This window comes from Rhea pennata, chromosome 7, assembly GCF_028389875.1.
Source record: "Rhea pennata isolate bPtePen1 chromosome 7, bPtePen1.pri, whole genome shotgun sequence".
Taxonomy (NCBI): Eukaryota; Metazoa; Chordata; class Aves; order Rheiformes; family Rheidae; genus Rhea; species Rhea pennata.
This window is the reverse complement of record NC_084669.1, coordinates 20,614,027-20,641,440: the sequence shown is the minus strand read 5'-3', so window position 1 is coordinate 20,641,440 and position 27,414 is coordinate 20,614,027. Positions and strand designations below refer to the sequence as shown.

At 36.3% G+C, this 27,414-nt stretch overlaps 1 protein-coding gene across 5 annotated transcripts in view; it reads left to right on the top strand.

Moving 5' to 3' along the window:
- Positions 1-27,414, top strand: part of MAPK8 (mitogen-activated protein kinase 8) — a 52,015-nt gene that overhangs the window by 15,648 nt on the left and 8,953 nt on the right. For all 5 annotated transcript variants that reach the window (XR_009959034.1, XR_009959033.1, XM_062580782.1 and 2 more), the window contains exons 2-7: positions 12,631-12,797; positions 14,319-14,448; positions 15,716-15,774; positions 15,896-16,034; positions 20,674-20,839; positions 26,222-26,293. Coding sequence is in view for 3 of the 5 variants with exons in the window: in XM_062580782.1 (XP_062436766.1) it covers positions 12,676-12,797; positions 14,319-14,448; positions 15,716-15,774; positions 15,896-16,034; positions 20,674-20,839; positions 26,222-26,293 (688 nt within the window). In the remaining 2 variants the exon portion in view is untranslated. The remainder of the gene's footprint in view (positions 1-12,630; positions 12,798-14,318; positions 14,449-15,715; positions 15,775-15,895; positions 16,035-20,673; positions 20,840-26,221; positions 26,294-27,414) is intronic.

Below are 27,414 nucleotides of genomic sequence, written 5' to 3'. Positions count from 1 at the left end.
GGAAAGGGGTCGGCTAGAGCAGTGTTGAACAACAGGAATTATTTTTGTGGGTTTCTACGTGTTTGGATGTGATGTTACGCTGCCTGTGTCTAGACAAATGCCAGTAGCTCGATACTCTGCTAGTTATAGTCTTCATTTTATTGCTGTCAGTCATAGGTTTTCCCTTACTGTTAAATAATGTCTAAAAAGTTAGTTACTTCGGACGTTATATCAGATTCTGTGAAGTTACCTGAAATATGGAAATGGAAAAGCTTAAAGTTACAGTTGCCTAATACAAAAATCACTTAATGTTGCTCACTTCTTCCAGGTTCAGGTTTCCCTAATTTCAGGTTCAGCTGTTACATTTTGGCACTAATGAGGACAACCTGTGACTGAGCTGATTGTTATTTCTGGCTACCTGGTATTTCAGTGTAATTTGATGCAGGGAGTTGGAGTAGTAGTGTGTAAAGCATAATTTTGTAACCGAGCTATTAGAGCACTGTTGTGTATTCCTGGTTTTATTGCTAATCTTTTATCACGGCTTCTGAAATATTTGGGGTTGGGGTTCCCGAAGTTACACACTGCTTTGCAGAAATGTGTACTTTTGGCTTGGTGTTGATCAGAAAACTGGCAGAGGCAATAGTAGAGAGCAGAGGCATGCCAGCTTCAAGTTTTTGCTTGTAGCTTGTATGACTAACCCTGTAAATATAGTCCCTGAGGGGGCCTAGGGTCAGCGCCACAGCAGGACTTCTCCTCACCTCTGTGAAATCTTCTTGTTCAAGAGCAGACACAGAAATAGGGCTTGAAGGCAGAACTCAAGGGGCTACTGGCAGCTGCTACTGAAGAGGTCTGCTTGGGAAAAATGTATTCCTCTTCCCAGGAGAAATACTTGGCTAGTAACTCTCTCCTCCCTTTCTTCCCTAAAAAAAAAAAAAAAAAAAAAAAAAAAAAAAAAAAAAACTGCTGGTGGTTCTGGCTCTTTGAAGTCAGACTGTTCACCTGTGCTCTGCACTGGTGCTGCAGCTACTCTTGCGAGCTCTTGTAGGAATGCAGTCACTAACCAAAGCTGCTAGAAGAAGGAGAAGGTCAGTTTAATTAAGATGAGGAATGAAGCATGCATTTATTACCAATTTTTGTATGTATATATTTTTTTTCTTTTAATAGTTTATAGTCTGCCCTAAACCTGGAAGTTGAATTTCAGAGGTTTAAAAATTTTATGGAAGCATTCTGCCACCTTTATGATGGGCTGCAAATTATTTTCATGCGATGGATAGCACAATGTCTGGCTTGGGAATTACAGTTCATAAAATGTGTAAATATCAAGGTGAGGATGATTTAAATTAAAGAATACTCACAGGAAGTAATTAAAAAAAAAGTTGTTAGTTGTGTTTGTATGAGGAAGTTTTCTCCTTTCCTGCTGCTCGAATTAATTTTACATGTGTAACAACATCAGAGATAAAGCTTCACTCATTTTCTCAAGAGGACAAAGTAGTGGGCTGTGCCTGGTTGTCTGCTGAAGAGCAACTCTGAATTATTGCAGAGCCAAGTGGAGGTCTGCAGCAGCTGTGAAGACTATTCCTGGTCAGAAAGTTGCTTCAGCTGCAAGGAAGCACAGGAAAGCCTCTCCTGGAAGCTGGAGAATGGATTAGGTTGGTCCCTAAAGCTGAACTTCCTGGAACATAGGTTGCAAGTATTTTTGAGGTGGAAATAAGGAATGGGTAGTGTGTCCTGTTACTTTTGTGGAGAGAAGCATGGGACTAGAGACAAGAGCAGTGCAGGCTGGAGAGGGGTGTTGTGTTTTGAGAAGGCAGCCTGATTTAGAGAGTCTGAGAGTAGCTGATCTACAGCAGACCCTCTGTGAACACTGAAGTGACCACGTGTGCTTCAACATGTTCGGTTTTAAAAACATTTAGTGTGCTCCTCTTGAGTTGCTACATTTGGTCACCATTAGTCTGGGTGAAAACACAAATCACTTAGGGCTTTTTACATCTGTAGATGACATAAGAAAGCTCCCCGGATGCTGAGTGAATAAGATTACTTGCCTGTTCCAACCCCTACTGGCATTTAGAGAAAGATGTCTGTTTTGGAGACTAAAATTAGGTATCAGACTAGTTTTGTGTGAGTAGTATTTTTTAGCAAAATGACAGTGAATCCTGGAACGCTCTTGTATACAATGCAAGTATTCAGTTGAGCAGAATTTTAGATTTTACTAGGAAAATTTATATTGACAACTGATAAAGAAATGAAAATAGACCCCTTTGCTTACTAGTTTAGAGCTTAGAATGAGAAGTAAAATTTTAGATATCTTAGTTTACAATAACAGTTGTATGTAAATACTCTTTTCTAAGCAATGTAATTTTTTGATCTTATCAAAGGGAAAGCATGCACCTTCCATTGCTTAAAGTCTCTTGTTGTGCCATCAGCCTACCTATATATGTTGTTTTGTGTTTAATAGTAAAGCCAGTGTTCATTTCAACCTTTTTTTTTTAATTTTTTTTTCTTTAGATGGGAGGAGGTTTGCACTGGAATTCAGTATAGAGTGCAAGTATTCTTGTGTAAGCCTATACTGTTTAAGTGGTAGATAGCTGCTTTATATTGACTGGGATTTTTAAGGGGTTTTTGCAAGGCAGAACCAAGTTCATCTTATTGCAGTGGTCCATTCAATTAGGTGATTATTTTATGGAAACTGTGATGTAGTGTGTACCTGCCAAGCAAAGGCGGTTAAAACAGAAAAGGGGATGGTTCATTTCCCTGCATGTCCTTCCTGTCTTAGTAGACTCTTTAGATTACTGGTACTGTTTTCATATTCAAGTTAAATGAAAAAACATGAAGAAAACTAGTGAGGCATGCTAGAAAATGTCATGTGATCCAGCTGCAATGTGAAGTTAGAGCCAGTATATGACCCTGTAAGGTGGAATATTAAATCGCTGGGAAGATTGCATTAGCTTTAATGGATTTCTTGCATTGTTGTTTCATGTAAAATGTGTTGAGAACAGAATTAGTTTAACAAAGAGGGCTCTAAGTCTTTGCAAGAGATTTATCAATCTGGCAATGATGTTTGCTGAACCACTGAGGAAATTTGTTGGTATAAAGAGCCTGTATTATATTTTTTTTAAGTTGTATTTTGCTGGCATATACTCAAAAGCTTTTTACGTTAACATGTATACAAAACATGTCAGCTTTTCTGGAATTATTATTTTTAGTGAAGAAGACTATCTTTACTGTTAAATACTCAACAGGCTGTTGAAAATCAAGAAATTGGCTTTGAGTTTTCTATAGAAAATGAATACTGAAAAGAAACTGTAGCAGCCATAAAATTTAAAAAATTGAAATGCACCTTAAATCACCTGTCTTCAGACAAACTGAAGTGACATCCTTCTGTGTTTGAACTTGAAAGCAGTTGGCAAGTCATAACATAGAAATCTAAATGTGCTGCTGTTACGATTATATAGGTTGCCCTGCCCTGTCCTCAACCAAAACTGAGAACTTCGTCCCCTTTGCTTTGTGGAATCTGTGGTTAGTGAAATTTGGCTTTCTGACAGCTAAACAGTGTGTTAAAAATCTAGTTTCGTTTTAGGACAGGTACTTGTACTGCACTTCTGACCTGTGCTACAGAAGGATCGCTCCAATATGTGTGATTTTGTTCGATAGTTGCCTGTATAAAATGGCTCCCAAAATCAAGCTGTAGACTGAGAATTTTGTGATATGCCAGTCCTCATGTTAGTTACATAGGCTAAATAGAGAACTCTTCTAATGTAGATGTACATCAGAGGAAACGGGAGGCACTTCCATATCAATTATGCACAGTCTAGAGACCTCATTAAACATATGTCAACATTAAGAGCAGCTTAGGCAATCATTTGGAAGTTGTTCAACTCATAACCATCTGACTTGTGAAGACATAATTTAAAAGCTTTGCAGAATTTTAAGAAAATTAATGCTGCAGTCAACAATGATGATACTTCATTTTAAAATAATCTTCGTATTTTTCAGAGGTCTTTCATATTTGAAGAGGTCTAGTACTGCCATACAGCACTGTTTGCCCAAATAATGTTAACTCTTTTTTTTTCCAAATCCCTTATCTGAACTATCATTTTACAGAGCTTGAATGATTTTGATGTATAACCTTCCTGTCAAAGGACAATACTGAAAATGAAAACATCAGTAAAACTAGGATTACTTTTGTGAATAACTAAACGAGTTATAAGGTTACCTTTAAGGAGACAGAATGCTTTAGTTAAAAATGGGCTCCACTTACAATACTCCATTTAACAGATGTCCGGAAGCCTTTAAATGTGACAGCTGAAAATTAGGCAAGCACTCGCAGGCACATGATGCATACAAATCAACTGTGTGTGAACTGCAATTTCACAAGGAAATTAAATAAAAATCATTAATACTGGGACTTTACGTATAATATATGTTTGTTTTGCTTTCAATAGCCATCAAGCATATAGTTGAAATTCTGCTGGCTTTCTTTACATGTCTCTCTCGGTCAGCCAAAGATTCCTACAGAAAATTGATTTGCTGTGGTGTTAGGCCCCTTATTTTAATTGCAATATTCTGAGTGGAGTCTTTGAATCATCATTGATAGGTGGTTTATGCCATTATCATGTCAAAATTGCCTTTTTCCACTTCTGCATCTGTTTATCATGATTTTCATCTTTTGTCACTTCTGGTCAGCTTCTGTAGTCATCTGCTTCCTTACTTGTACAGCGGTGGTTCCCAGGAGCCCCCAGGCTCCTAATTGCCTGTTGTTTCAGCTAAACTGCTCAGAGTCCTGATGCAGATGTGTTTGGAGTGATGCTTAAAGCAAAATCATAAATCACCCAAATTGAGCCCTGTTGACGGGATGGATATAGAAGTTCTGATAACCTTATCTGTACTGTGAGCTCCACGTGCCACAAACCTCAGCTGAACCACACTGATGCCGGCTCTAGTTTGAACATGTTAACTTTGCTTTGGTTTGGAACTATGCTGTTTAAACTGTACTACATTGGAGACCTGAATATAGTACTGTCCTGTAGTACAGATAACAGATTTAAACAGCATCAAATAAAAAGGGACCTGTTAGGAGCAGCAAGTCATCTGTCTCTGCTTTCTAGAGAAATCCAAACATGCATTTTTCAAAGGCAAATTTACTAAATACATTGTTATTGTTTATATAGCTTTGCATTACGAGTTTTTGTTTTTATCTATGTGTAAGTTCATCTGGCCCATTCCTAAGGTTTTTAATCCACCTGTAGTAAGACCTTTAAACAGAACGCATGTGAGCAAAGAATGAATTTCTCTTTTTCGTATTTCTGTCCCAAATCCTGTTTCTGTCTGACATTTAGACTTTACTAGAAAATATTTTAACATGAAACGTAATTTATTTGGATTACTGTTCCATATGTTGACTGATAAACTAAATGTTGTCTGTGTTATAGACAAAGTTAGATACCAATATTAAAATACAGTGTTATGTTATCATACAGTTATCTTGAAGATAGCAGGTTTCTATGGAACAGTCCTGTGGAGAAGTGCTAAGGTATATCCTTTCTTTAAACGGATGTGAATGATAGGTTTATTTATATAAAAACTTTGTTATACAAGGTTTCTTTTATTCTAAAATCTTACTGCTGAAGCTTAAGCTTCATTTAAAGCTTGTTGAAGAAATTTGGTTAATCTTGATTGTCAGTATTATTTGTTTGTAGCAAAGGAGACTGCAGTGTCAATGAAACCGTATTGGAAAAAGTCCATACTTCTTAAGGTTGGCATGATATTTACTTTTAAAGATTCATACTACTTGTCTTTTCAAGGAGTTACAAGTTTTGTGCATCAGAACGTTTTTACCTTTATAGTACTATCATGTCTTTACAACTTCAACAAAATGTATAAAAAAAAAGAAGTGGAAATTGTTGACCCTCCTGAGTCTCCTGCAGGACTCATAAATCCCATTTTTCTTTTTCATGGAATCAGACTAGCAATTTTGCACAGTCTTAAGGGTTCTCCAGGGACTTTCAGTGTGTGGATAAAGCGTTATTTCCATGTTCAGCATTTTCCTTGTGTTTTTTGGGGTAAATGTTACCTATGGCAAGCTGAAGAATGAGGACGACCAAGGCAGAATGTGTATGCACCGGTTAGTATTGAAATCTGAATGGTTTTGTGAATTGTTAGCTGGCATGGAGCCCACTAAACCAGTGGCAAATAAATTATTGACACGTGATCTGATAGTAAGCTCTTTTATTGCTTTCCTAGCAGCTTGTAAGACCAGAATCAATCAAGTTTCTCTATTTCATTTACTTCTGAGTTTAAAATGCCTTAGAGCATAAGCTATGATTTTACTATATTCATCAAACACATCAGTTAGGTTAGATCAGGGATGCTTTTTTTTCTTCTAGTTTCTGACCTGGTCTGCTTCTACTTAGCCTGTGATCCACTGGATGTACAGCAACGAAGTTCTTTTCATGACTGAGGAGTCAGGGACTGGGAAGTTTTATCTGATTATACATGAGGAAAATTCTCCCAGTCCTCCCTCCCCTGTTTTCTGCCAGTTTTGCCCTCTAAGATAGCGTGCAGCGGTGTCAAATGGGTCCTGATACCAGAGTGAAGGAGGGGATGGGTAGAGGACTCATCCTTTTCAATTGCATCCTGCACTTAGATTTATACTGCGTTTTCAGTACTCTAAAACTGAATCCAGATATGTTGGATGAAAGTCAGTATGCCAAATCACACTGTAACATCTCAGGGTTCAGTTTTAGAATGTCTTATTTTGTGTAATTGTGGGCTGCGACTAAAAGGCTACCAGGTATTGAAGTTGGTTTATGAGTGTTTTTCTCAAGGTAAAATACAGCAGTTAATGTGTGAGAAGAAGTCAGTGTTTTGTGGGATTCTTCCCCCATTGACAGTGATAGCATTCTGGCAAGCTCATAGATAATGGGACAAACTTATTATTAGTTTCCTCATTACTAATGAAAATCTGCAGTCTGCATCTTCCTTTTCTTCCTATATGCGCTTCTGCAAAATTGCTGGAAAATGGAACAAAATCAGGTAGGCAACTTTATCTGATGCAGCCATATCATGTTTTAATGAAAGAAATTGCTGGATATTTTGGGTAAGAGTTGAAAGTCTGCCTGATTCTGAATTTAGACTTTAGTTTAATATTTAAAGACTAAGACTTTTGGTGCTGTGGAACTTCTAAGACTGAAGTCTTCATAAAATTAGTCACCAGTGAATTAGCAGATGGAAAAATATGAGATCTTTTGACTTTGTTCTGGAAGCTGGGTTTACCGAGTAGGGCAGCACCAGGCATTTCTTGAGGATGAAGAACTCAGCTTTCCACGAGAGGTGGACAGGCAGTGAGCCCAAAGGGTTTCAAGCTGAGTCAGAGCAAAGCACTGAGTAGAAATAAACTTGCTTATAAAATGAGTGCCTTATTTTTTTCTTCCATGGTCAACACAAAAAAACATGCAGTAAGTGTAAGAGACTTTGAAGATGGGGATGGAGGGATGCCAGGATTGGTAGAGGCTGCGGAAATTGTAAAGGCCAGATGGGATTCTGGAGACTCGGAAGCGAGGAGAAGATGCATCTCTGTTACGAGCAAAACTGCTGCGCAGGTCAGGACTCCCCTGTTACATCCTAGAGCCTTCCTTAGGCCCTTTGCAATAGCTTTCTATACAAAATGTGCAAGAAATGGCTTTCCTGAGAATCGACTCCATTTCTTCCTAAGTAGGTCAGTTTTATGCTGGAAGAGCATGCATGTAAAATGAAGACGTAGACCATATGTTTTGCTGAGGCAGTGGACGTTGATATTTCGAATGATAATGGTGAGAGGAAGATGAGCTGTAAGGTTTATATTGCTCCTTAATTCTGAATGATTATCTGATAGAACAAATACTGTTAAAAAGATGCTGGAGGAGACACTGGTTTTGATTTTGGAATATGATCCAAAGGGACTTAACATTCTCTGGAGAGTCAAGGTACCAAAAAATAAATGTAAAGTTTAGAAAGAGACATTTTGGTAGAGGAATGTTATGTCTTAACTTAAGAAGTGCAACCCTTTTGCAGGTGATTGAGATGCAAGTAGAGAGAAGGATGAGGACGTGAAAGCTTGGAACAAGTCTATGATGCTGCCTTCTTCCCTGCATCATGTTCCTGACACTTCTATTCCCCTTCCTCAGTTCAGGACACCTCTTCCTCCTTCCTTAGTTATTCCCTCTTGTATATTGCTATGCCCATTTTATTTGTTACCATTTTTCTGTCCTATCCACTAGTCTCACGTGGTTTTAATTCTTCTGCTGCGTCAGCTAATATAAGCCTATGTTTTAATCTTACGTGAAGTTTGTACTTATTGGATAATGGAAAAGGAAACCGACTATTACCATAGTTCTGATTGCGAGTGCTTGAGCATGTGTTTGGCTATATGGAGATTTTTCAGACCTGCTACTAATTTAACTGGGCAGCAGACTAATGTCGGTTTTCAGCTGATCTGTTTGGTGTGTTCATCCTTCTCCTGTTCTGAAATGTGTTGACTGACAACATTGACTTGTAATGGCAAGCAGGAATATCCCACTATGAAGTAGACTTTTTTTCTTCTTCATCTTGTGATGCAAGGCTTTTAGTCTTTAGATAAAACATTAAATTTAGAATGTGGCTTCAGAGCTGCTCTGTACAGATGTGTAGTGAAATATTTTTTAAAAATTCCAATAAGATCTAATAGAGTATTTGTTTTTTCTTCTGTATTCTGACTACTTTTAGTCATGGAATATATCCTAATGTGAAGTTGCTCAGAAATTCATCAAATGTTTTATTTAGAAAGCTATCCCTTCCCTTCCCCAGTGGCTTACTGGATATGGTTGGCTTTGCTGTATGTAAGAGAGGGGCTGTTTGTTTTCAGTCCCTTCCTCCTGTAAGTAGTTCCTGAAGGAGAGCAATTTCAGCACTGCAAAACCTATCTCCTCAATCTTGTTCTTAATTCATTTCCTGAGTCTTGGAAAAGTTGCAAGATAGTGGTCTGAGACACATTTGAGTTTCATAGTCTGTAAAGCTAGTCAGGTGTGGAGCAATGCCGCAGTGGAGTTAGGCGGGATCCAGGTAGATTAGATCTCTTATGAAATAAATACCCACAATAATCACAGGAGCAAGACTTACTTAACCATGTTTCGTGTGGAAAGGAGAAGCATTGATTTCTTTTATAGAATGTTATAATTTTTCCTTTCTCTTTCTGGCTTTGTTCTTTACTAATTAGGATTTTTTTGTTTGGGGTTTTATTTTAAGTACTATTATGACTGATATCAGTTGGTGAATTTTTCAGCAGAGAATAGATATATTAATTATATCTGTCACTGAATCATGTCCCTCAAACATCACATTCTTTTTTTAATAAACAATTGTTAATAAACAATTGTAAATAAGCCATAGACAGCAGGAGTTTATAATTTGCATGAAATTAAGGCAGGAATGTAATAATTCTTAGAAACAATGAGTTTAATAAAAATAATGATTTTGAAAAATATTAATTGAATTTGCATACCTATTTTATCTTAATGCTGCTTTCAAACTGTTGGATATAATTAAATGTGCCTACACCCCACTGAAATTTAATTTAGTACCCCAATTTAATTCCCCCAATTTAATTTCCGTTGTAACAATTGCTATTTTAAATAATAGTAAACATCACTGGGAATTTTTGAGGACATTGTATTAGGAGAAGAGATTGATTGGGGCTTGATGTAACGAGAATTTGAAAAATTTGTGCATATCTTTTGCTCCAGCAGCGATCCCCTGCTGTTTACTGCTCCTCCTAAGACTATTTTTCTATTACTGTTCCATTAAGACATTAGATCATTAAAAGCCAGGTAAACCTTGGCTCCAGTTTTGTGTGAATATAAGTCTTGCGGGACATGGACATAGTTAATCTGAAGCACTGGATTTGTATAAATTTGTAGAACTCATTTTATTTCAATATTGCTCCTTTATTGGACTTGGAGGGTATCATGTACCAATTGGAAAAATACCAAGATACTTTAGGATTCAGCTGGAGCTGATGTATATTTTCCTCATTTTGCACAAGTACGTAAAATCTGTTATTTTTAAAATTTTTTGTTTAAGAGAAGACTGCATCTGAAAATCCCTTTCTTAAATTATACTACATTTAGTTCACCCTTTGATCCTTTGAAGTTTACCAAATTGGAAGGAAATTAAACTAAATCCTAGATTTGCAGACTATTTAAAATTGACCTTTAAATGGGAAAGTGTCAACATTAATCTGAAAGCCTCAGATGGAGAGGAATGATCCTTTTTGCATTCATTTCAGAGGAGTTATCCTAGGTGAAGTGAACTTTCATTTATCTTGATTTTTTTTTTAAATTTCTGATACCAAACAGCAGCACTCTGCTAAGCTGTTCCAGCTAATCTTACATTGCTCAATATTGCTACATATTAATACAGTTTTACTGGATAAACTTGATAAGTTTTTTATTTTTTTCTGATGAAAAACAGACTTAAGGTTGGGTGATTGATTATCTTTTTGTTTGTTTGTTTCTGGTTTTCAGAAATTTGTTTGGTTGACTTCATACCTTCTGCAACAAATTTTCTCTCTATTAATTCTCTCTCTTTTTTTTTTTTTTTTTTTTTTTTTTGTCATTATGTATTTACTGGGCACTTTTTCTTGTTTCAAAGCTTTGACAATGCGTGAGGAACATCTGTGACGGAAGTATTGAGAAAGAAGCTGAGCCCGAAGATGCAGTGATAAAATGGATAGGGAAGTAAAAGCTGGAGATGGAGTCATGTGGAGCCTGAAAAAATGAGCTCTTTGGCTGTATCCAGTAAACCTACATCCATCCCAGAGATATACCATTTATAGTCTGGATTCGTAACTTGTGCACAGCTTTTTCTTGAGCTTAGGTACAGTTCTTGCCCGGTTAGGCATTTCTTGTTAGCTGAAAAAGGAAGGCTGTAACAGTACCTGCTAATGAGCTGGTGCAGACTGCTTTGGTATTTAGTTAAGTCTTTGGAGTCTTTGCGACTGAGATTCAACTTCTAAGATCTTTTTTTTTTTTTTTTTTTTTTTTCAGAAGGGTCTGATCCTTTGAGACTGATCCCCATTTAAGCAGTGTGTTTTTGATCTGTAATATGTAAAAAGTTAAAAATGTATTCTTTCTAGAATTTCATAGTGCTTTCAGTTTCTGTATCTACATAGCTGAAATGAATGCAGATTAGGTAGTTGAAAGTAGAATTGCTAAGCTTTCAAATTCTTAAAGAATTCTGTTTGTAGAATATTTGTTTTCAGAGATGAATCCAAATACATACCTTATGAGGTTTGATTATTTGTGGAGGCCATGTTTGCATTGTCCACGTTTTCAGAGTATTTTTAAAATTAAACAAGTGTAATTAGTACATGGAAGCTAACAATCTGTCACTCTGTGGACAGTTGGATGATATGGGAAAGTGTTAGCTGAGTTGGTAACCAAGGAAGACAACATGCTCTAAATGAAGAATTTCCTGTTCTGGTCTAACAAGAATTTGTACCACGAAACATCTGTTCTAACTCCACACAAAGCCTGTGTAAAGAGAAAATTAGAAGTGCACAGTTAACACTGAGGAGACAGGACTATGCAATTTTATTTTTTCTCCTGCAAATATGTTTGTTAAGATACTGGTTTTCTTTTTCTAATATAAGAGGTTTTTAGTGGAATATACATCCTTTTTTTTGACCTCTTTTCTCTGATTATTACTTTCATCGTTGTATATATTTCTTTGTTAGACTTTCCTGGTTTTGAGACATCATTAAGCTAGCGAATTTTGAAAGCTTTGTTTTCCCTAGGTTAACAGACAGAACATCCTTCCTCAAAATCCAGCTCGTTCTACTGGGTTGCTTCATCGTACTGGACCTGACTTTTTAATTTATTTTTAGGTAACTTTATATATAGGCTGTTGTATTATGGATAGTCATTTTGAAGAGCATTGGATGTCAGCGTACAGTGATGCTGCCTGTATCACAGGGAATTTGAAAGCTACCATTTTAGTGACACCAGTAGTGTTTTATCATTGTAGAGGTATTGCCCAGATTTCTGACAGAAAGGGAGCTGGCATAAGAGATCTCTGACAAGGTCAGTTTTCCTTTTTCGTCTTTGATTGATGGTGTGTTTCCGTATGAGTGATGGATATCTCTGTGAGTTGTGACTGAGAATATTTTGGTATTTTCCGTGGCTCCAGGGCATGCTGATATTTTGTCACTCTCATATTTACAGAACCATACAATAATTTTGGTTGGAAGGGACCTCTGGAGAGTGTCCAGTCCAAGCCCTGCTCACTTGTTGCATGCGTATATGAAAAGGAATTACAGTACTACTGTGTTATCTGTGTATGATTTAGCTTCCTTCCTCCACCTTCTGTACATTGCCGTTTAGGATTTTTGCTCCAACAGTTCGATTCTACTTTTCTATTATTCCTCCCATTCTGGAATCCTATCTTGAGATAAAAGATAGGATAAAATAAAAATAAAGATTAAAAAAAAAAAGGTTTCAGATACGTGCCATCACACTCCTGCAGACAGAAAAAATAGCGTATGTTTACATATAGGACTTTCTGGAGAAATGTCTTCCATTTATTGTAAAGAATTTACATTTTATTGGATACATAAAGCTTTCAAATTTTTTTTCTTTGCAGGTCAGAAGCAAAATTTGGATGAAGCAATCTAACTAAGTTGCCGTCATGAGCAGAAGCAAGCGTGACAACAATTTCTACAGTGTTGAAATTGGAGATTCTACTTTCACTGTATTGAAGCGATATCAGAACTTAAAACCCATAGGATCAGGAGCACAAGGGATAGTATGGTAAGGTTTCTGTGAAATTTAAACGTAATTTTAGGTTAATTTTATAGAATTTCTAATTGCCTTGACTTTTATATGTTACAGAGGAGAATTTTGGAGAACTACTTTTTGTGTGAAAAACAACAATAGTAACCATTAGTCACTTTTTCCTTAACGGTGTCTTTTGCTGTTGGTTTTTGACCTGTCTCCTCTCTTCCTGCTTCAGAACTGATTGAAGGCCAGTAATCTGGAAAGTGTGTGGTGTTCTTTTTTGTTTTGTTTTTCTTCAACCGATCCAACTTAATTTGGAGGAATGTGGAGTAATTGAGCCTTTTGTGCTCAAAAGGCTCAATTGTATCTACCACTGAAACGGACTCTGAGGCTAGTTGCTATAGCAGAAGTTTAAATACCGATACAGGAGTTCTATGTAGACTTTTTTTTCCTGGCCATCTCTTTGTCACTCTTTCATAATATGGTCCGTATCTAGGGATAGATGGGGCAAATTCCAGCAAGCAGAAAATGTAAACTAAAGAATTATTAGTAAATGTTCCCTTTTCTTCTCTCCCCCTCCCCCCAGTGATTAGAGGTTTAGATGATTTTAAAAAATCATGCAAGCCTATGTATGATAAAGAAAACATGTTTTTAAAGTAGCTAGTTGAGTTCACTTGATGCTGACCCTTTACGAACAGGTGTTCTTCATTAGGTTTGTATACCATCCTTGATAATAGACAGTAAAATAGTATTTTCCTTGCTGATACTTCTTTATTAACGGACAAGTATTTGCTAAATCTTCACAGTAATCACCTATCCTATTGCCTCTTACAGGAAACAAAGTCTATGCCTTCCTGTCATGGAAATGTGATGTTTATGAGAGTTGTCCAATATAATAGTCTTCATCAGTTAAAAGAAGGGAAACTAAAGTTAACAAGTGGTGTTACTTAATCATATCAGTGTCTTGGCATTTGTCTACAAACTAAACTTTGTTCTTCCTTTTTATCAAATTAAAGCCAGTGGCATGAAGATGTTAAGGCATTCCTAAAAATTTTTTGTTTTGACATTGGTATTCCCTTTATGATTGGGATATTGAACAACTGCGTACTGCATAGTTGCTGAAAACATGGGAGTTTTGTGTAACCTGTTTTTCTCGTTTCCTTCTCTGTTTAAGTGTAAAGATTTTTACATAAAAATAACGTGTTTTTTCCTCTGAAGTATTTTGACTTTTCTTAATGCAGTCAGTTCTTGAGTGTCAATGAGTATAAAGAAAGAATTCAGTATCTTTAGTAAGGTACTCTAAGAAACAGAGATCTTACGATTTTTTTTGTGGAAATTGTGATGTGTTAGGACTCTGAAGCTGGGAAAACCTTTCTAAATTCTGAATTGCTCAATATACAAGTGTACTCTGCTTTTATGCCCTGAATGTAAGCTGAATAATATTGAAACTTTAGTTTATCTGCAGACTTGATACATGATACGTGAAAAAGATGGGAACTGCCACAGTTTAGATGAGTCTGACACTGAGATGTAATAATTTTATTTTAATTACAGTGCAGCTTATGATGCCATCCTTGAACGAAATGTTGCAATCAAGAAGCTAAGCCGGCCATTTCAGAACCAAACTCATGCTAAAAGAGCCTACAGAGAGCTTGTTCTTATGAAGTGTGTTAACCACAAAAATGTAAGTGCAGTATCCTGCTTTAGATATTAAAGAATTAACTGGAAGGTCATTCTTTGTAAAAATCTTCAGGATAACCTCAGAGGATGACATCTTCTGTAAGCTGAAGAGGTGTTCAGAGCATGGCCTTATCTCTGTGATAAGTACAGAAAGATCTTTCAGAAGAACCGTTGTTGGCTAGTTTTAATACCCACCCAGTCTTTAAATACTCTCTTGAAACTTGGGAAAGTAGTCAGTGTTACACTCCTATATTTTACAGACAGCTGGCAAATGAAAATACCGTGGCAGATGACTATACCCTTCTTTCTGCTACACCTGCTAAACCAGGAGGAGGAAAGAGGCTGCAGCAGATTTTTCTTTTTTTTTCTGATGCATGAATGAATAGGAATCTTGCAGTGTGACAACAGGAACTGTCTGATGCTTGAGAAGCTGTAAAGTAGAGCAAAGCACAGAATTGCAGAGAGAATTAGCAGTGACTAGAGACCACAGAATGTTGGTATTAGTGTTTCCTTCCTTCACAGGCAGCTATGTGCTGTCTTCCTTGCCTTTATTCTTGATACCCATTGAACAAGAGGAAATTTCCGCTGGCTATTAGGCAAGGAGAGTCACAGAAAGCATATTCTGTCTTGCAGCTACCTGGGAAATTTTTGTATACTCTCTAGGACAGAGATGGTTTGTGTGTGGATTCTCTGAACTAAATTTTACCTAATAGCATAATTTGTATGATGATAAACTGTTGCCAGCCCACCTGACTCTTGATAATGAGCCGTAGTTTGACCTGTTACTGCATTTCCCATCCATTGTTAGCAACTAGAAAATATCCTAATGCAACTGCAAGAATCTGTTTCTTTCTTTGGATGGACTTGTTGCTTTCACCTCTGTCTATGGCAAAGTGGTATCTCTTAGCTGGTGTTTGTCATATTTTTCATCTTAATATATTTTTTCTCATCTGCAATAAAATCCTGTCAGGTCTCTTCAAACTGAAAGCAGAGGGTAGGGGAAAGACCAACTGACTACTCTGAGTTTTGATCTTTGGAGCTTATTTTGTTAATCCTCACAAAGTGTCTTTAGATTATGTGGTAATTTTCCTAGAATCAATAGCATCTACTACAGTGTGTTAGACCTGGTTGAGTCTCTGGACATCTTTGAGCTTTGGTGAAGTCTACCAGGAGGTTTGAAAGAGAAGTGTTGGCTGTTAGTTTTGAAATGTTGACTTTGCAACTTTACTGTTGCTGCGGTGCAATTATATTTCCTCTCCCCCTTCCTACAGATAATTGGCCTACTGAATGTGTTCACACCACAAAAATCCCTGGAAGAATTTCAAGATGTGTAAGTCTGATTTGAACTAAAGCTGAGAATTAGTTTTAAAAATACTCATAAAGATGAATAAGTGAAGTAATACCATAAAATGGTAGCATTGTCTGATTATTCTTTTCTGTTGCTTCATAAGTTACATAGTGATGGAACTCATGGATGCAAATCTCTGCCAAGTGATTCAGATGGAGCTAGACCATGAACGAATGTCGTATCTTCTGTATCAAATGCTGTGTGGTATCAAACATCTTCATTCAGCTGGAATTATACATAGGGTAAGTGAGCTTAGTGTGTTGGTTTTGCACTGTACCTGGTTTTGTCTTGAGTGTTTAAAAGAGCCAGAAACATAGCAGAAATAGGAGTACAAATGATGCTTCACAGACTGAGAGAAAAAGCTGAAAAGAAATGATTTACTTTATTCCACTGTAATTCTGAAATTAATCTTTTGAATGTTGTTCCTGAATTTGATGATAATCTGCACAGAATAAGTAAATGAACATCTTCACAGTGAGTTACATTACCTCCTCTATTTCTATGTAATGATGTATCTTCAGTAGTCATGGCAGGAAAGACCATCTGAAAGCATCTCTACCTTTATTGTTTTGGTAACCAAACCTGAAATTTCATCTTTTGAAAGAACTGCCCATTCTACTTGACCTCTTTTACTAGCAGAATAATGAACACTTATCTGAAATCTCCAGATAAGCAGTTCATGAGGAAGACCTGTGAGTGGAACTTCATACAGCTGCATGTCACAAAGCATTCATTCGGATTGCCTTCAGGCAAAACTGACTACCACCTTTAAATAGCATATATGTGTTGCAATGCAATCAAGAAGTTCAGAATTTAAGATCTCCTATTCAAGTTCAGCATCTCTTGTATGTTTCTGTGTAGTGTAAAGATTGCTTGAGATTACCTATATATACTTATTATAACTGTTCAAGTATACTTTCTGTTATTCTTGGAATCTGTAAACTTGTATTTTTGTGATGTTATTTTTTTCACTGTAATTTTTATAGAGAGAGTTTTCATCTCTGAAAGGATGCAGAAGAAATAGTTAAACCTATTAATTCATGATACTTTTGTCTCAGTCAGTAGCATGTGGTCTTCCTCAAGGATGATGTAGACAGCAAAGTAAATCATGAAAGGCAATTCCGATTGCTCCAGCAGAAGTTGTTGTGTTGTGGTGCTGCAGTGGGAGTTATTGCATAGCCTGCAAGCTGCGTCTGACAGTATCGCACTCCCTTTCAGTATGCTGTTTGTCCCTCAAGGGAACTGGGATGATTGTTTGAGTAGAGGATGTCGTTTGAACAGCCAGACACTATTTCTTTTTTGCTCAGCTAGCTCCAGTGCTCATCTGTCACCACTTGCCAGTGAAGAGCACAGGGAGGGAAGGTGAAGGCATGTTTCCTGCTTGAGTGCAATCTGCCCTGCGACGTTTGTGTTTGCTGGGAGAGGGAGGGATAGCCAGAAGTGTTACCCAATGGCAGGCATTGCATCCTGCTTCCTGGTCTGCGAGTGGGCATTCAGACAGGTCAGTGGGCTGCTGGCATTATTTTGGGAATGTTAGACAAAATTGGATTTCTTATCGCAGTTGTGATATTATATTGGATATGGCTGATATTATGCAGCTCTTTGTGTCCTAATATACATGTGTTTAAGGGTTCTGAAATAAAGCGTTTGTACAGAACTTGACATTTTCTGGTCTCTTGAATAATTAGGAGCGGGTTTGATATTACAGATTTTCCTAGGCCTTTTTTTTATGTTGAAAAGATGGCCTATTTTATGGACATGTTTGAGCTAGTAAGAGTGTCTCTTTCTGTGGACTTCAGTGGTGGTAGGAGGGAGCTTCTATAACTTCATTTGCTTCAAGAACGGTTTGAACATGAACAAATGGAGACATTTATATGTTTTTAGAAAAGAAGTAACTATTATGATAGTTGTTGTTAGGTAGGAGTACAGCAGGAGCTTTGAGGGTAGAATGCCTGCCTTTGTAAATACGGGTGAAGTTTTTGAAATGCTTCATAGCGTGCAGTAATACTAAGTTTAAGAATAACGTATTGTAATGAGATTGACTACCGATATACTTTCTGTGTCAATAGTAACATATGTATGCATGAGTGCTTTTGAAGGGCATGGGCAGATACATTTCACTTACATGTCCTCATGATAGATTTTCGTCTGACAGCCCTTTTCCTGACTTAGAAGATTCAGTCTGTTCTAGCACAATGGTTGCATTATTTACCTGCAGTATGTTATGCCTTTACACTCAAAAATGCAGAGTGTCAAAATTTGTTCTGTCTGTGGAACAATTAAAAGAAAACTCTGAAGAAGAGGGAGATGTCCTGGAAAAAGGGGCATATTTCACCTGGAATGTATGTGACTGCAATAGTAACTTTTTGTACCACTCTGTTGGGCTTTAAGCAGCACTACCTTTAATGACTAAAGCGAATTGATTTGTTGAAACTATATTCCTTAAACTGTATCTGCCCTTGGGGAATTCTAGGTGTTGGTCTAACATACTTCTTGAGTCTTCTCTTAAGTTTTGAGCCTTTTTTTGTCAGTATTGTCATGTGTTTTTTAAGTGGGTTGTTCAATTTTTCAGATAGCTACGATATCTTAATATCTCAGTAACTGGCTTTAACAATGTTGATAAATGAACCTTGTGGTATTCAAAGCATTTTGTGGAGATGGAATCTCCAGCAAGTTCAGAGATATATATGCGTTCATTTCCATTTGCACTCAGAGAAGGATGTCTAATCAGAGTTGTGCCTCACTGACTCGCTGAAGGACACGTTGTGTCATTAGTCTTGCATGGAGGCTCTGAAACCTTGTTTTCTCCTGTCTACTTTTGAATGCTTAACAAAGGTGCCTAACTGTGAAAGCCCATCGTGCAAATCTTTCTATAGAAAGAAACTTCTTCAAAAAATGATTTAGCCCATGTAATGGTAATGAATTACTCTTCAGAGATGCCTCTCTCATGGCAGACTCCCCATGAACCACACAGGGAGATTCATCTCTGATTTTTAAACATTAATATTTTAAATGTTTAAGATTAAGTGATATATGTTCTGCTATAGATTCTGAATACATTTGTACAGCCCAATTAACTTAATCACTCTTACAGGAGCTTTTGAGTTCTGATTTATTTAAAACATATTGCCTCTGTATGAATTTGGAATGCAGTTTAAGTCAGTGCTAGCCTCTGGCCTTTTTAAGGGCAGGAGTTTTGTATACCAAATTCCTGTATTCCAATATGTTTCTAGGCTTCATGACAACCATGTAATGTTCAGAAATTAAGGATGGACAGTAGTTTGTAAGCCCTTGCTTTTTGTTCTCATAGGTATTTTTCCTCTTGTGAAGGGAAGATGTCTTAACATTTTCAGTGTTAATCCTGCAGCTTTGAGGAGGATAAATGTGATTAATGTCATGAGCATGCACCTGAGATTCTATAGTGAACACCCTCCAAATAATACAAATGTGTGAAAATAAAGCTGATAAGAAATAGGACTATAGCAGAAACAGAAATGTGCATATTAAATAGCTGAAATGTGTTTCAACACTTGAACTTATTCATTGCATTTGAGAATCTTTTAAGCCAAAGTTGTCTGCAAGGTTTCTTTGTTTATGATTTGGAAGTGTGTGTGTGTGAATATGTAAGTGTGCAAGAATTTAATTGCCCATTGCAATTCTATTGTTCAGGAACTCTTTTCTGTGGTTTCCTCTTTGTGTTTGGTGCGGCTTTCTTAGCTTTCTGAGGGGCTTGCTGCAAGCCATACAAAGCCATACAAATTAAAACCACATACATTTTGCAGATGGTTATGTTTAAGTCTTTATAAAATAGTGAAAGGCAGGCCAAGTAATCAGATGCCCGCATCAAATACTAGAGTCCTGTGTGAAATCTTGTTGATAGGTTGTAGGCAGAAAGGATCCAAGCTTATCTCTGATGGTCTGACTGCTATGAATGATTTTATGATGCATTTTAAGACAAAATTGTTCTAAAGTTGCTGATAATATTTGCTCTGTGACATTCAGATGTATGTAAGATCCTGCTGAGATGACAACTGAGTATACCTGTATAGCATCTGTATAAGTAGATATTGCAAAGCCATGAGTGTCAATGTGAATTTAAGATCTTCATAACATTTCCTAGAAGAGGGGGGGAATAAAAGAGGCAGCAGAAAATTGAAAGGTGGTTTTAGAATTCAAATAAAGAGAATACATTTACAAAATTTCCAATTGAAAAGCTCTGAAAATGTATCAGGATATTTTCCATTCTTATTTTAAAGATTAAGGGCTAATCTCTGGCAGTTTTTCACTGGTGACCTTTTGGGTTTGGTCATCAAAACTTTCTATAGATGTAAACCGAATCCTAAATGGGAAACTTGGTCTCTGTGAGCGTTGATTTTTTTTTTTCTTGTTGTTGTTTAGAGAAACACCTGCATTGGTTCACAAGAGGTAATGCAGCCTCAAATAACAAAGAAACCTTTCACTTTTTACAATCATGTATTGATTTTAATAATTTTTATATTATGATGATTATTGCATCAAGTGAATTCAATAATTGTCATGTTGCCTGCGACCTGCATTGTAGTAATAACTATCGTTCCAGTGAAGAGTTTCTAGTCCTTTCCTCAGAGCTAACATTTCATACTAACCTCAGTTTATTTCAGACATTGCTAGCATATCTTGTAATACTAGTTGTGATTTCCTTTTTTAATTGTTATATAAGTCTAGAAACACATTAAAGGGATTAACTGTAGTTTGCTGAATGCATATGAGTTAATGCAAGGGGAAAACACTGCAGTTACACAAATGACCTAGTTGTATACGTGGGTTTTAATCGTTTAAAAATGTGAACCATCGAGTACTTGTGTTTGTCTTAGCAGTCATATCTGATGTTTCTCTTTAAAGGATTTAAAGCCCAGTAATATAGTAGTAAAGTCAGACTGCACTTTGAAGATTCTTGACTTTGGATTGGCCAGAACTGCAGGAACTAGTTTTATGATGACGCCTTATGTAGTGACTCGTTACTACAGAGCACCAGAGGTCATCCTAGGGATGGGATACAAAGAAAACGGTCAGCAAATATAGTCTTTTTTGGCATAGCTTTATTTTTGTTTTGCACACCACATTTTACATGTTAATGTTTTTTTTTTTTCAACCTGTAGGAATTTTATAAATTAGCTAATTAAATTATACTGATTTGTTGCATTTAATAGGAGAAGAAATTGAGGGCCTTGTTTGTTTAAAAATTTAAATAACATACTGAAAGAATAAGCTTCTTGAAAGAATAAATTTCATCCAGGAAGTACTAGAAACGTATTTTCTTAACATCTGCTACATGCCTTGCTATACCTTCACCTAACTATATTCCTGATGAGGTTGTAAACTATTACTCATTAGTAAATATATATCCTAAATTTAATTTTACATAGCTGTATTCAATATAGCCTTTCAGGATATAAGGAACTTACAGGCCACTCAGACATTAACAAGCTGAGGCCACCCACTGTGGCATTTATTGAAACCAGCTCATTTTAAAATTGTGACACAAAATTCTTGGTTAATGGCACTTGAGAAAAAATGCTTACAGACATTTTCCTTCTCTTCATACCCACTCTGTGGCCCTTCTTCTCCTTGTATTTTATGTTAAAAAAAAAAAATAAGGAAGGATATATAAAATTTGAGGGAAAGTTACGTAATCAGGTACTTTACATTCTTCCAAATGGCACATCTGCTGTCCTTTAGGATACAGAGCTAATGTGCTGTTCCTGAAATTCAATTGCAGTAGTCCCAGTTCTGCTGCGATTTTATGGACCCGCTATCACTGTTGTTCAACCCATTCGCTCCGTGTTGGCATCCCAGGGAGTCGCAGTGCGCTAAGGTTACCATTTGCTGGAGATATTTTAAACTCAGTATTGATCAGACCTGCTGCAAGCCCTGTGAAATGACATGATGCTTTGCGAGCTGGCTCCCGGTGATCAGAGGTTCAGGTTACAGCCGGGGCTTTAGTCTGTTTTTCAAGATTTTCACTATAATTGGCAAACTTCCCTGGCAACTGCATAACATTAGGGCAAGTGGCTGCAGGCTGTATGGAAACCATAACTTTCAGGAGCATACAGATTCGATATTTTTGTTTGTTTTTAAAAGCCAAGAGAAATAACTCCTGGTGGTACTAACAGTGAAAGACGATAGCTCAAAGAAATGAGACTAGATTTCCCTCCCCGTAGTGGGAGGTTTATATTTTATCTCTGGATTATTAGTCTGCATAAGAGGAGTATGTACATTCTTTCAGATGGCTTCCGCAGTTGGCTATTTTTTTATATAACTTAGAAGTCAGAGGTTGAGTGGAGCAAGCCTAAAGTTAGTTTCTAACTGCTGAAGTTTTGCAGACAACTTGTATTGAAGCTTTTTTTTCTTCTTTTCTCCCACTCTCCTTCCCCTCACCCCCAGGCTTTGCATTGACCAGTTAGGAAAGAAGGGATGAAAGAACCTAAATCTGTAGTCTGAATCATACAGATGCCTTACATAAGGAATTGATTTGATGGAAATGTCAGGCTTTCTGATTTAGCTTGCCCAGTGTATGTTTTTCTCTCTTAAATTTTAAGTAATTTTCATTTACAGAAGTTTGAGGCATTCCCTCCACTAAAATGTTGCTTAGGTAACTATTGGAGATAAATAGATTGTGTTGTAGAGCTCCCTGTTATGCTAGAGCCAATCATGTTCCTTAAGCAAGAATGAATTCTGTTTTGCAGAATATTAATTAAAATGTAATTCAGAAATATAGAACATCTTCCCAAAATGTGAATTCATAGTTGTTGGGATGAGAATGACACTTTCAGAGAACTTAAAGAGTAAATTTGTTGGCTGAACTGAGTCAGAAGACAGTCTGGACTTCCGTGTGTACTTCAGTTGATTTTAATTGAAGTGTACAGTAGGGGATATCTAAAAGCAGAAGGAGGGTAAGATTATTAGCAAAACATTATCTAATTGCAAAGTAATGCAGGATGACTCAGTTAGTGAAAGTCATTTAGCAAGTACCAGTCGGTAGGAGAGCACGACTCTTCTCCAGTTAACAGGCTGGCAATCTTTCTGCTGGCTATAATGAGTCAGTAGTGAGAAGGAGTCTGGTTTGCAGTTACCAGGGTTGTCATCAGAAGATTATTTATATCAACTGTTACTCTTCTCAAATTTTTTTTTTTTTTTTTTTTTTTTTTTTTTTTTTTTTTTTTTTTTTTGCTATAGCTACTTTCTGAGATTTTTACTGTGCGGCTCCAGTGCACTGCAAAGTAGTGCTGCTGAGGGGAGCGAGGCAGGTGGGAAGGATGCACTTAGAATAAGAGTTGTGGGCTGCTCAGGGTCCCCACTGCTTAGCGTTGATGCTCATTCTAACCCTTTAAACCTACATTTGGATAGAAGGTTAGTATATTTAACTTACAGTTAAATCAAAGGGTCTTTAAAATTGACAGCTAACTGTCAACTGGTTAAAGAGGGACTAACATTTAGTTTAATTGAACAGGGTCATCTGACAGCTTTATCATGCTTTAGTGCCCTTTAAATTTCCCCTTCAAGCAAGATGTGGGAGGGTTGCAATATATGTTTAGGTGATTGAGATATACTGTAGAAAACTACTCTTTTTGCATATAGCATGCATATATGAAATCTTTAATTATTTAAAACTAGCAAAAATCCCAGACAAACTGAAGATAGAGTTAACTCTGCATAGATTTCTGATACTGAAGGGGATAAAACACATTTGGGTGTATCACATTAAGAAACCAGGCCTTGCAAACTCAAGAACTTGAACTTGGTCACAGCAACCAAATAATACTTCCATTGCCCTGCAGTGCAACTGCAAAATTTAAATACAGAAAACCTGTATTCTTAAAATAAAACAACAAAAAGCTGTTTCTGTAGACTGTAGACAGATTATATTAGTGAAATACTTACGTGATCAATATATGGTACTGTAGTAAAGAAGGGATTGTCTGGGTGCTTTCAGTGTAATTTCTGTACCTTAACGTATTTAGATTTATGTGCAGTTATACGCCTTATTTTTAGGGAGCGGTTGATAAAAAGCTAGGAAACCCCCAAACCCTCTAAAACTAATTCTTTAAAGTTCCTATTCTGTGCAGTTGGTTTCAACTTCATTTCTATGTAGCATTTTTTTCTTAGAATTACAGAAAATATTCACATCAAACAGGGTTTTAAAATATTCTCTGTATTACTAACAGTAGAGCTTAAAAAGGATTTTTCAAACCTATATTCAGATTGGATTCAGTCTTCTCTAAGAGTATTCACAAGGGCAGTCCTCTGTGGATAAGTTAATCTAGCTTCATAAAAAGTGCAGAGACCTTTAAATAGACAGGTTTTGTTTGCATAATTGAAACAACAAAACAAAAGACCTCAGTACACCACAAGTTTGTTTTAAAGGGTGAACAGAGGAATTATGTCTGATGTTTTGCTGAGACTCTCAATTCATTTGTCTTCTAGTGCACGATGAAAAATCCCTGACTCATATTTATTGCTCTTCCCAGGATTTCCCATGCAATTGCAGAAGCGATTTTTTATTATTGGATGCAAACTCTTTACAGGCGATTTGAGTATATTTGGTTTGTTAAGGCAGTAGATGATTTTGCAGGTGAAAAAGTCAACATTTAGAATTTTATTTAAATATCCAAATTCAAAACTCGGCCTCATGTCTATGAGTCTCTTAGTCAAAGAAATTACGCTTTTCTTAAATATCTGAAAAGAGTTTTTAAAGAAAAAACACCATTAATCATAAAAATAGACAGTCATTTTTTAAATGAACCAGGCCCTTGATTTTGTTAATGTATACGTTAATTTTGTTAATGTATATTAATGTATACAACTGTGATTTGCTTTCATATGATGTAAGTACTATTTCAGAGGAACTTTTAAATAAGAGGGGGAGGAATATTTTCAATAAGAAGCAATATTGTTTGCTTGAATCATTTAAATCCCTCAGAACTTTGACGTGATTTTAATTATACAACTGTTTTCGTTTAAATCCTATTTTTTCCTGCTTAATTGAGATACCAATCCTGTGTTTGATACAAAACTGTTTGTAATAATACAGATTCATGATTAAGACTTCAGGAAGACTTTTACATACAGTCAACAGTATCTCTGAAAGCAACAACAGAAAAATTGGCGTACTTCTAAAAAAGTAAACTTGTGCATCTTTGATTATGTCTTCTGAGTGATTTATTTTAAAATAATGTAGCAAATATGTATTGTGTACAAAATTGTTACTGTATGAGTTTTTATTTTGTGTAAGATGTTATTTAAGCATAACTAGAGAAATACTTTTAAACCAGTTATTTTAAGCAAAAGGCTTATAGCAACACACTAATATTGGCATTAAGTAAACCTCTAAAATTCTAAGTGATCTTTTACTGATTGTATTTTACTGATTGCTTTTTATTTAAAAAGAGAGAGAAATGCATGGTAAACTGACTTTAGTAGGAAATACTTGATGGCAAATATTTATCCTTATGTAATAACTAGTTAATTCTGCTCCTAAAAGTATAAGCTATTTAGATGTGCTATATTTTTAAAGGTCAATTTAGTTTGCTGTTTTTGAAATGATTCCTGCATCTGTGATGGAATTAGTTTGAAGAGATGTACTTATCTTTGCTGCTTCAATTTAGTTTATTGGCAGTGCTAGCTTTGCAAGCCTCAGAACTTCAAGAAGAGCTTTACGCAGCTTGATTCATGCGCATATCTCTCCCTCCTCTCTCCTCCCTTCTCTTTCCTCCCCCTTCTCTTCTCCCCCCACCCCTTTGCTGTAGCACTATGTTAAACGAAAGGCTGATTTTTCTGCCTTTCATTTGAGATAGTTAAATGCTAACCCTTGCATACTGTTTTTAACATGGTTTCATTGATTAATGTAAAGACTTGCTCTTCTTCCTGTGCTGTCTCTGCAATTTATAGGATGCAATCATGTTATGCTTCTTTTAATTTTCAATGACCGTTTGCTTTGCTTTTCCTTCTTTTTGTGCTACAAACATAGTGGATTTATGGTCTGTGGGGTGCATTATGGGCGAAATGGTTTGCCACAAAATCCTCTTTCCAGGAAGGGACTGTATCCTTGTGCTGCTGCAGCAGGTTGAATTAGTTAGGAAGTGATTAACGTTTTTATTAATGTTCTGTCATGAAAATGCACATTGTACAATCTTTTTATTAAAAGGACATGAATTTTTCTTGTGATACACTTAAAAAAATTGTTGAGGTAAGAACTTCGTTTATATTCAGGCTGCACCTAGCAGTAGGACATAGTCTCTGCTGGTCCTGTAGTTAGCACACATTCATCTTCACTCATTTTCATTACACACGCTTTTTATAATCACTTCATGTGTATGTGTGTCTGGATATTTTTATTTACTTTATTTTAAAAACTATCTTTTATGTTAATATCATTGCATTTTGTTTTCAGTTGACATTTGGTCAGTTGGGTGCATCATGGGAGAAATGATCAAAGGTGGTGTTTTATTTCCTGGTACAGATCGTATCCTTACCTTTGGCCTAGGATGTAGTTTTAAGAGGTCAAAAGCTACTGCAGCAGTTCAGTTCCAGATTAAGGTAGTTTTTAAAATACTGTTTTTAAACTGCCTTTTCAAAATACAATTTGCAAGTTTGTGATTTTCATTCCAAGATGTTGCAAAAATGACTACAGTTACACTACATAAATAAAAAAACAGCAATGCAGATAGCATTAATATGTATTACTGTCCTTAGAGATGAATGCAAACTAAAAAACTCTAACTAAAGACAAGCAAAATAGCTTGTGGGCGAATAGGCTTTTTTTTTCCTTTTTCCTTTATTTATTTATTTATTTATTTATCCATCCAATTTAATATAGTGTCTATCATTGCTTTTGGGTGTTGTCACATTTAAGACAGATTATTTTTGCTTTAGATGATGCTTTGGTGATTCACATCAATTGATTTTTTTGAAGCTCATTTTAATGAAATAATTTATTTATCCTTTTTGGTACCTGAGTGCTTTGGCAGTTGTCATTTTTTGTGTTTTACAGAAGATACTTACAAAAAAAAAATCTAATCAGTTAGATGGTTACAGTCTGGAGTTCTATATTTTTATATGCAAAAATGATGCTACAAACACCTTTCAGAAATATTTGGCACTTATGTGTTGCTGTTCCATGAATGGCTTGGCTGCATCTGTGTGGGTTGTGTCATGTTAACAAGACTACCAATGAAGGGTCTGTTGCACACAAATAAGACTGAAACCTCTGGATCTTCAAAAAAATGAGCAGATTTATAGTTTAGTATCTTATTTGCTTTCCTGGAAGTTAATCTCAAGTTTCAGTTAGATGCCATGAGAAATCTTTCCTGGTTTTGCTGCAGGTTGATTGCTTAATATTGGATACACTACAGTTTAGAGGTGAAGATTTTGAGGCAGAGAGAGGATCCAGGGAATCGTTACCTTCACACACATCTGTCATTGCATTGGTTGTGCTGTACCTAGCTTTATAAATCTGCTTTGCTAGTATAGATTTTTAGTTTAGCCTTAATGCTGTGCAGTGGTGATACTTTTGGCAAGTTCTGTGCAAAATCACAGTAAAAGAGCTTTAAAATCCTGATGTAAAGGTCTACTGTTCAGAAGAAC